Source organism: Myxocyprinus asiaticus, chromosome 4 (assembly GCF_019703515.2).
Source record: "Myxocyprinus asiaticus isolate MX2 ecotype Aquarium Trade chromosome 4, UBuf_Myxa_2, whole genome shotgun sequence".
Taxonomy (NCBI): Eukaryota; Metazoa; Chordata; class Actinopteri; order Cypriniformes; family Catostomidae; genus Myxocyprinus; species Myxocyprinus asiaticus.
Genome location: NC_059347.1, coordinates 9,033,818 through 9,044,319, shown reverse-complemented (window position 1 = coordinate 9,044,319; position 10,502 = coordinate 9,033,818). Strand labels below are relative to the sequence as shown.

Genomic DNA, 10,502 nt, shown 5'->3' with positions numbered 1-10,502 from the left:
TGTGTTGTGTCTGAGAGTTGCCCTGCATTTCAAAGAAATGAGAATTGGGGTTGTTGAAATTTATTTAGAATCTCCAAAAGCGGACGGGGTTACTCCAGAAGGGGGCGGGGTCAAATCCAAAAGGCTGCGACACCACACTTATAGGTTAGGGGCTCTCTATATTTTTGCTGGTGGTTTGAGCTGCAGCCCCCTTTCGGAGCTTTGCCTGCAGCAGCTATATCCTTATCGAGTAATGGGTAAAAAATAGGCTGTGCCGATCGGCGCTGTATGCAATTGTTGAATTGGCTGAGGTCAGTTTGACAAATGTCAGTACATGCTAAGTTTGAGAACGCTATTTTGTTAATGTTGCTTTTTGCTATGTGAAGTTCTAGAACTGTTAAAATCGCACCTTCAAGGCCTTACTCTGATTAAAGGAAAGCCGTTTACACGACCTCACGTTGTCGGCTTGTTAAGCATAATCAATTTAAAACATGCATGTAAACACGCTTTTGTAAAGATAGAACATCTCAGTATTGTTCAGAGTTGGGAAATGACCTTTGACATGAAAGAACATTTATATGCTCACATTAAAAACTGATAGGTGTGTAAAGATCATTTGAAGGCTATTTAAAAGTCCTGTTTGTGCGCTTAAGTGTAGTAGAACGTCTCATAATGTCCCTTGCTTTTATACTACTCAAGTGGAAGGACGATGTTTGATCAGGTAAACTGAAGAATAGTTGTTGTACTTTATGAACTGGAATCAGTTGCGTCCCTTGCAAAGGTAATCCTCCTGTTAACAAAACACAAAAAGTTACTTGTGTCAGAAACTTGTCGGGAATGTCTCCAATCCTCCCAGATAAGATGGCACAAGCTGTTCATAGTCAAGTCTTTGATGTAGATTGTAAAACGGGCTGTAATTCAGTTCAGTGCTAATTTTGGGAAAGTCATTTTACCTGGCATGCAGTAATGGCTGGTTGTTTTGCCTGATTCTTCAGCACCCTTAGGCCATGAATCTTCACGAATCCGTCACACTAGGATAGATGGGGAAGACAAATGTAATATGCCATTATTGTAAAAATGCACATGGAAGTGCTTCATAGAAGTCTTTCTGAGTATGTTCTTCAGTAGGAATCTGATGCAGCACTGATTTTTTGAATCTTAGTAATTAAATTAAATTGATTATAAGTGGTATTTGCTAATGTTAAGGCAATACCAAGTATGACTAACATAACGTGTCCAAATATCTGCAGTATTTTTATGTGCAAGTATATAACTTGAGCACATAACTCATTCCACACAGTTTGTGAAATATGAGACAAACTGTTTGAAAAAACAAAGAAAGATCAAGTTAAATGTCACTTGCAGACAGAATATTTTTATATGCTAAAATTCCCAATCAAGCTGTAATTTTGCCAAATTATGCAAAAAGTGTGAAAATATTATCTGTATGTATTATAAATGTGTTTTTAGGACACATGAAATGTTAGCTATGAATTTAGCCCTATCAATGAAAAGAGTTGGCCATTATATTTCAAAACGTTAAAAATGTCATTTCCATTACCGTCATTTCCACAACAGCATTCTATTAAACAAGACAGAATTTGAGATGTGCTTGAAATGTGTTGGGGAATTTTCATGGCGGAAATATTTAGCGGTGCTTGTACATACACGGTTGTACATTGTAGACAAAAAATAAAACAAAATAGTGACAGATATACAGTATACAAATATCATTATTTAATGTCATGTGCTTGTGCTAATTACTTGAGGAATAGCATTTGGGTGAAGGTGGCATATCTTCTGCAGAAGGGCAGAGGTCTGGATCTCAGTGATGTTGTGGCCCAAATGCAACTGGGACAAAACTGCTAGTATCTTACAGGAATCACAGTCTGTTTGCACAGTGGGTACTGTAGAGGACACAATAATTCATATTTAGCATTATTATAGTGTAATTTACACACCCCACTGGCACTTAAAGGAATAGTTCACCCAAATATATAAATTATCTCATCAGTTACTCACCCTCATGCCATAGATGTGTATGAATTTCTTTCTTCTGATGAACACTTACAACACAGATTCAGGACACAGAACACAGATTCTGAAATTAAGATTTTTAGAAGAATATTTCAGCTCTGAAGGTCCATTCAATGCAAGTGAATGGTGACCAAAACTTTGAAGCTCAAAAAGCACATAAAGGCAGCATAAGAGTAATCCATACGACTCCAGTGCTTAAATCCATGTCTTCTGAAGCGATATGATATGTGTGGCTGAGAAACAGACAGTGATGGACTGGCCATGTGGTCTAGCATTGGGCCAGTCAATCGCCCCACTCTTAATAAGCACTGCCATTTACTGCTGAGCATGTAAAATACCAAATACTCAAAAGTATAATGAAACGCTGCTATCCGATTAAACCGCGCAGCACGAGAGAACAAATTATCCCCGCCCAGGAGGTGGTGATATGCATTAATAATGTGAATCACCAAAAACAAAAGAAATAGGACTCTTAGGAGAAAAAATCGCTTAGGAGGGCTGTTTGAAAGTGGAGATATATGGTAAAAAGGACATAAATACTGATCTGTTTCTCACCCATACCTATCATATCACTTCAGAAGACATGGATTTAACCACTGGAGTCTTATGGATTACTTTAACGCTGCCTTTATGTGCTTTTTGGACCATCAAATTTCTGGTCACCATTCACTTGCATTGTGAGGACCAGCAGAGCTGAAATATTCTGCTAAAAATCTTCGTTTGTGTTCTTCAGAACAAAGAAAGTCATACACATCTGGGATGGCATGAGGGTGAGTAAATGATGAGAGAATTTTCATTTTTGGGTGAACTATTCCTTCAAGAGCTTTTTTCCCCCAGTGTTTAATAGTTTTAGTTTAGTTTTTATTTTAGTTTTGGTATTTTAGGGCCGCCAAACCGGATGTGTCAACTAATAACATTTAAATATGTTTAACGTCTAGTTTCTCTGGGCTGTCTAGTGTTATAATGGCATTTTCATGCTTAATAAAGGTGGTTTAAAATGATCAAATCATGCTGGCATAACATCGACCGGTTTTGCACAAACTTGTGGAGTCCATGCAAGCTCGAGTGCATGTTGTCAGGGGCACACACCAAATATCAAGAAATTCACAAATTCATGTTAATTTTTTCAACTTTTCACTCAAATTACTATGCTGATAATATTATTTTTATGAAAAAATTATATTTGAGAAAAATCCTAAATAGTACAAATAGGACTCACTGTATATACATTTCATAGAGGTGCATACCACATTTTGAGAACCTCTGTTTATTATGACAAACGTGTGCTCAACTCTGCCATTCAGACTACTTACGCAGTATCGGTGTCTCTGGGAACAGGCACAGCCCCAGCAAAGTGCAGATGGTATGTGGAGGAGCGGAGGAAATTAGAAGATCAATAATCTTCTTTCCATATGTTTCTATAAAGCGGTCACACGTGTCCTTATATTGTGCAGGCAAATAGTCGCATATTTTCTCCAGAAGCTTCACTATAGCCTCCTAAAACAGGTCCGAAAAAAATTAAATTGGCAGCATTTTAATTTTAAAGGTCCTGCAAGTCAATTAAATGGTGAAGCATTGATTCTATTTGCTATTCATTTTTAAATAATTTACACTTTATTAATAATTAAATTAATAACCAACAAATATGTATGCCTTACTTCAGTTCTTTCTTTTGGCAACATGTTCTCCAGTGTCTTTATTAAGAACAGGCAGAAGGTGCAGATTGGATTTACATGAACCTAGGAAACAGGAAACAGTGGAACTTTTGATAATTGTCATATTAAATATTGATTTAAAAAAGTGGACTTCATAATAACATTGCTAATAGTTGTCAAACGTTCCATTTTCCCAGCAGAAGGCCAATCATTTTGCTTTATTTAATGACTAGAACCATCAAATTAGAAGCATGGTCTCAAGGTGACTGATTTTGCCAAGTTACAGGACATTTGACTGGATCGACATCTTTTGTTGGTCCTCCTGAAACACCACTACTATCAAACACGTAGTCCTAACCTGGCCATAACCCCAATCCTGTAATCTAACTAGCCCCAAATGCAGAGAAAAATGATGTTCAAACACCAATCCAGCCTTAAGGCAAACCTTAGAATGTGATTGGTTGATAAAATGTTGTTCCAGGACCATCAAGGAACACATCATCCTAAACCACAGAGCCAAAATCAGTAGAATAACGTTAAAAAAAGAAAGAAATCTAGCTAGATGAAATTCTTGATGCACCAATTCAAGCAATATGTGTTCCCAGTCATTGTTGGCCCTACCTAATAAGTGGCTGCATAAGGCCCTGCGACCCCCTAACAAATGTTGAGTGTAGACAAATAATTATTTGCACTAAGAGTAAATGGCAATGGCCACACAGCCTGGTTATAAACACAATATTTCGATGAAACCTGTCAAAACTACGAACGTATTATATAATCGTTAAAGAATAGCAAAAAGTCAAAGGTACGTAAATTTGACATTTGAATTTTTAAGGACTGGGGTGGCGAAATTAGTAAGACTGTTGACTCTCAGTGTGGGCAACCTGGGTTAAGTCCGCTTTATGCCAATTTCATTCTTCTCCCCATTTCCATCCCCTAGAATCGAAGACAGACAGTGGCTGTACGCCATATTTTATCTCTTGTGTTGTGTTGGTTTTGTGCTAACACATTTTGTGATCCCGGTCAAAAATGACCGTCCCACTAAGATTGTTTATAAATCTTTCATATTGCATATATTATCACATGATGTTGCATTAGATCTCAACTATTTTTTAGTAGCCTAATTATGGTTTTGTACTTTATATATATATATATATATATATATATATATATATATATATATATATATATATATATATATATATTACTGATAGAAGGATTAATTGAACTGAGCTTATACTGGGCCACTGGAGGGCATTACTAATTTAATTACACAATAAATTAAACACTTGCTTGATCTGAACAAAATAGGTGTCATTTTAAAGCTTAGAATCTGGACTTTACAGTGCATATAGTGGATCCTACCAATTATTAAATAATGTTTATGGAATGGAATGCGCTGACTGTGATAATGTTTAATTCACTGACAAATAAGAACTGTTTCGTTCTCATCATTTGAAAATGTGTTATCACAACAATTATATTCAGAGATGGTAAAACCATACAAAAGATGAAATAGCCATGTGTTATATATCGTTGGAAAGGTCTCAATTAGTACAATGCAATAAGCAAATTAATTACCATGTGCCCCATTGAGAGCGCATTGTGTTTGTGTGTGTGTGTGTGTGTGTGTGTGTGTGTTGTGTGTGTGGACATGTCCGAGGACTTTGTGTGTGCAAACACTCATCCACATATGTGCTCATCTAAAGGATTGGGATGCTCCTGAACACTTAATATTTCTGTATTTTGTACTCAAATCCATTCATTTCCAATGGCCGGTCATTTTTGACCGGGAACACAACAAGTGTAACAAAGTAAAAAAAAAAAATGTAAAGAAAATCGACATTGGTTTTTTTTTGTGTGTGTTTTCAGATACCATATTTACATTTTGCATTTAGTCATTTAGCAGATGCTTTTATCCAAAGCAACTTACAAATGAGACACATAGCAAGCAATTTGTCATACAAAGTTTAAGAACATCTGCGGTATAGGACTGCCAAATTCTCACAGTGACTGGAGTAGTAAAGATGCTAGCACAGAAGAAAGAGTCAGACAAGGAATTTCTTTTTTTTTCTTTTCTTTTTTTTCCTCTGTACATTAAGTGCAGGTTAAGTGCAGTAGTAAGTGCAATTAGTGTTGGTTGGTTAAGTATAAGTGAACAATGTCAATTAATTTTATTCCAACTGGATTAAGTTAAAAAACTGATTTGCATAAAGGTTTTCTGGGTCACAATGACTGGATAACAATTTAAGGGTTAAATAAAAATCACCACAAAAAGTGTGATATAACTGAAAGTAAACACAATGTCCTCATCGTGATCAGGAGGCTCACTGACAGTTGGGCAGCACAGAGAAAGGTTTGGTTTTAGTTGGGATGGGGGCAGCTTTTTCCAGCGGATCAGCATCTCACGGGATGGCGGAGAGCAGGGGTCAAAATGTGTGCATGTGGAAGAGACCGGTGTCTCTAGAGTCACACTCCGCATTTAAAGGCAGCAGTGGCGACACACCATTATACATGACAAATCAGGTGCGTTATGTCCCGCTGCCAACGATCATGTATCTAAGTGCTGCCACTATACTTATAATACATACACTGAATATGTTTTTATAATATACAGTATACTGTTTTAGAATACACTGCTGTGCAAATCGTCCTGCCACAATTCACACTAGGGTGCAAATAGCATTTAATAGCATAACATTTTTATTCTTTCTTATTCGTTTGCACAGTCTTGAAACTTCATTAAAGTTAATTATTAATTTGTGCATGTGTTGGTGTGTTTGGTCAGTTTCATTATTGTACTTCTTAAGCAGTTATACATGTGCTAATAAACTACAGTTGGTTGTTTTGCATTTTTATGCTCTATACTTTTTAATAAATTGACTTATTTGTAAGCACAGTTTAATCTTGCTTAGTTATTGATTTTGGGTGTGTTTGGTTAGGTGTAAGTAGGTAATCTGCTAGGACCCTGTTCTCAATGTTCTAACAATAATTATAGACTTTGCAGAGGCAGATACATACAAAGATGAAAATCTGTGATTTGGACTCTAGCTCGACTTAATTCCTCACCTAGCAAAGCAATAATTCAGACAACGTCTGAGTAATGAGTACTTTGATGACTTCTTGGATCTACTGTATGTCTAATGCTTACCTCTTCACTAGTTCCTCTGAAGGGTTTTGCATAAAGGAAACCAGACTCATTCAGACCAACAGTCAGCACTTTTCTCTCTGACCGGATGCTGCATAGTCCCAACAGTGAACATATGTCACCTTCTTTGTGATTCTGTGGTGAAGATACAAACATGCATTTCAATGACTGTGTATTATATTATTCAAACAAAAAAACCTGTTCCAATGTCAATGGACATAAAGTATATATATATTTTTCCCTAAAATACAATTCTATAGTTTTTGTTTTAAGTATTTAGATTGAATCAATAAAAATGCTGGCATTGTGGCTGTACAGTTCATTGAGAATCACCCCATTGCCAGTATAGTGTAAGATTTTAAATTGAGAGTTACTCACTGCCAATTCACCGAAATATTGTATGACCAGATGTCGATATTTATTCGCTCCATCCGTGCACCAAAGCATAGTGGGGAATTCATAACAAAACTTGTTGAGAGCTTCTTCATTAAGGTGCTGTGAAGAGGGGACAGTTTAAGACCAAAATATAGACACCCAATCATGAATACAACAAAAGGACATGAGCAAAAACCAAAAACAAAAACCTAACATGAGCATTTTTAAAAGTGCATTAGCATTTTTCGGAAATTATAAATGCAGTCAGTGCTGGGTAGTAACTGGTTACATGTAATCTGGATTACACAATCCGATTACAAAAACCAAGTACTTGTAATGTATTGTGTAATCAGATTAAAATAATTTTTCATGGATTACATGACATATGGATTACATGACCAATTAGTGTTATTTTCGATTTTCGAGTCGCTGAATACTTTAATTGTTAATCAAAGTGTGTAAAGGAGTGTAAACTTGATACACTTAAAATTAGATTGTCAAAACAAGCAATAAGTTATCAAAAAATGATCAAATAAGATTTAAAAAGTGTAGTCTAAAAGATTACATTACTGATTACAAATTTGGTTCTGTAATTTGAAATCGAAAACAGTTTACATTTCCGAAGTTATCCCGAAAATGAATGCAGTTTTATGTAACTAAAAAAGGTAATTGTCTATGAAAATGTATTCATAGTATTAATTGTAGTCATTTATGTTACTAAGTACAGTAATGTATTTTATTTTTTAGTTTACCACATAGTACTGCGCTAATCTCCAGGCGAAAACAAAAGTGTATACTCGTGAGCTATAAGAAAGTGAAACTAGATCTGTACTTTGTCAATAATCCAACTGCAAATTTCACTTCCCTAAAGCAATTACAAAGACCCACCTATGGCATCCTATGGTATATACCATTTGTTTGCTCATTTTTGCTGTACGAGAGGTCAGACATACCAATTTTTTTTAAACTACTATAGACACAATCACAATATGTTCAATTAGTTTCAAAGTAGTGACATCTACCTCCAAGAATATACAACACACACACACACACACGCATGCACACACACACACACAAATTCACCTGTGAGTCTTGATTGGAGAGCATTTCCCTTAATGACAGTACAATCCTGTTGCAATCACTGCACATGTTATTCATCTAAATAACGACAATGACAGCGAATGTTTGCATTGAAGTTGCAATTTGCTTGATCATGATATCTTTTGGCCATCCAGGTTCTTTGTGCACTAATTTCTTGCACTAAAATGTTTATATGTAAAAAGTGACTAGACATATGAACAAAAATGTCATTTCATTAGGTATATTCTGTAATAATGCTTCTGTGTAATAGTCTGCATGTAACATGCACAATAAAAAGAATGTTAGTATGTACCAGTTTAAAAAACCACAAACTCTCACTGCCTCTTTTTAGGGTTTGTAATATACATGGCAAACAAATCTTTATTAGAAAAAAGGAAGTATAAAAATGGCCAGGTTCTCAGATCTTCTTTTGAAGTTCACAGATGTTAGATAGTGATATGGTCGCATTTATTATTTGTGTGGCAAATCCTTGCACCACTGTAAACATTGCATAAGACACACAAATGTGACTTTTGAATCATCAGTTCTACTAATGGTGTTCAGAATGGATCAGAACCATTTCTGACCATTATAATCTTCTGAGGAGTTGTTATTGATGTATTCATTTCTGAATAAATTCTTTTTTGATTTGGATAAGCATGTAAATGTATGGAAAAGAATGTGTGACTTCGCATGACTCTTTAAGGAATGACACCTGTCATTTATTGCTACTGGGAATTTTCAGAGATAAACAGTTCATTTTTAACAATTAATAAGCTTTTTAAACAACATACCCCAATAGCTGTATGTGCTACAATTTATGGGGTAAGTTGTCACAGTGGCCATTAAATAGCCTGTTGGAGGTTTTGAGCTACATTTAAACAGTAAAACAAGAATGAAGCTCAAAACAATTCATAAAGATAGGCAAATACAAAATACAAAAGATAGGCCTAACATAAATAAATAGTATTTGTTTTGACCAATAGACATTGTAATTCATTCATTAATTAAGATTACAACATATACAGTAAACACAGATATGACAACCTGCACTAAATATGACATTTATGGAAATAAATAAATCATAACATTTTAACATAACTCTTTTCTGTATAGCTTTTTGTTTTACATTGTAAATGCAGCATGCTATTTGTCAACCGTTCATCACTCACCATTGGAGGGCTAGATGTTTGTGGTGTGGTGCGGTGAAGATCGATTTCCACACGTCTGGCCCATCCTACAGAGCAACCAGAATAGGCAGGAATTTAAAGATAATTAATGCTCTCTGCACTAAACAAGTCTCAGAAAACCAAATGCCTTGGAAAATAAAAGAGCTCATTTGAATGTAAATGCCTATAGTCTTAATTCTTTACTCATTTTGGAGGAGGCTACTGAGAAATTTGTGTAACCCCTCATAAGTGAAGGCTAAATATTTAAATAGTCAAATTTTATTTTATATATGGTCAAACAAAATAGAACAAATAAGGCCAGCCTCGGTTAACATTTTAATTTTCTTACCTGAAGACAGAGTAGAAGTGAACACAAAAAGAGATAAGATGGCAAACTCCATTGTCTGCATTGTAGAAATGCTTTCGGAGAAGGTTTTGATCTGGAGTAAAGAGTGTTCTTCCACTGCAGTCAATATATCTTAAAACTGATGCAGTTCAGGGGGTTGTCTCTGTTCATATATGGTAAACAACTCAAGAATCATTCCCATGTGAAAGTCACTTGTGTTTTTGATTTGTATTTTACTTTGAGGAAGTAGACTAACTATTTTAACCACCAGCCAGCTACAGTCATCCTTTCTAGCTAATCATTAACTACAGATATATAGTCATAGGTAAATAGTACTAGTCTTGGAAAACTAGTTTTCCAATTTTTATTATGAGCATGAAAAAAGAAAGCATTTTAATTTTATTCCAGTCCATTTTACATTTTATTCCAATCAATTTTACAGCTTTATTCCAGGCATTTTACACTTGTGATGAAATTAAACTGTAGCCGGTGGGTTGTAAAGAAACAACACGGGATACAAAAATATAATTTGGGATTTTATTCTGACAGCTGTTTATAAAAAAATTAAAAAACTGTGGTCGATGTATATATATATATATATATATATATATATATATAAAAGAATGAAAAAACGTAAAATGAAATACGGTAGAGGCTAATGTCAAAAGAAAATACAAACAGGGCATTAGCTTAACAATATACTTCAACTTATA

The 10,502-nt window shown here is 35.1% G+C and overlaps 1 protein-coding gene across 1 annotated transcript; it reads right to left on the bottom strand.

Annotated features, from left to right (window-relative positions):
• Positions 1 to 56: 56 nt before the first annotated feature.
• sftpbb (surfactant protein Bb) lies at positions 57 to 10,015 on the bottom strand. Its single transcript, XM_051692215.1, has 10 exons — positions 9,793 to 10,015; positions 9,447 to 9,511; positions 8,278 to 8,352; positions 7,198 to 7,314; positions 6,823 to 6,954; positions 3,675 to 3,755; positions 3,330 to 3,513; positions 1,744 to 1,886; positions 933 to 1,010; positions 57 to 769 (listed from the first exon to the last, which is right to left on the bottom strand). Exons 1-10 carry the CDS (start codon positions 9,851 to 9,853, stop codon positions 740 to 742), a joined length of 966 nt encoding a protein of 321 aa, XP_051548175.1. The 5' UTR covers positions 9,854 to 10,015; the 3' UTR covers positions 57 to 739.
• Positions 10,016 to 10,502: the final 487 nt, after the last annotated feature.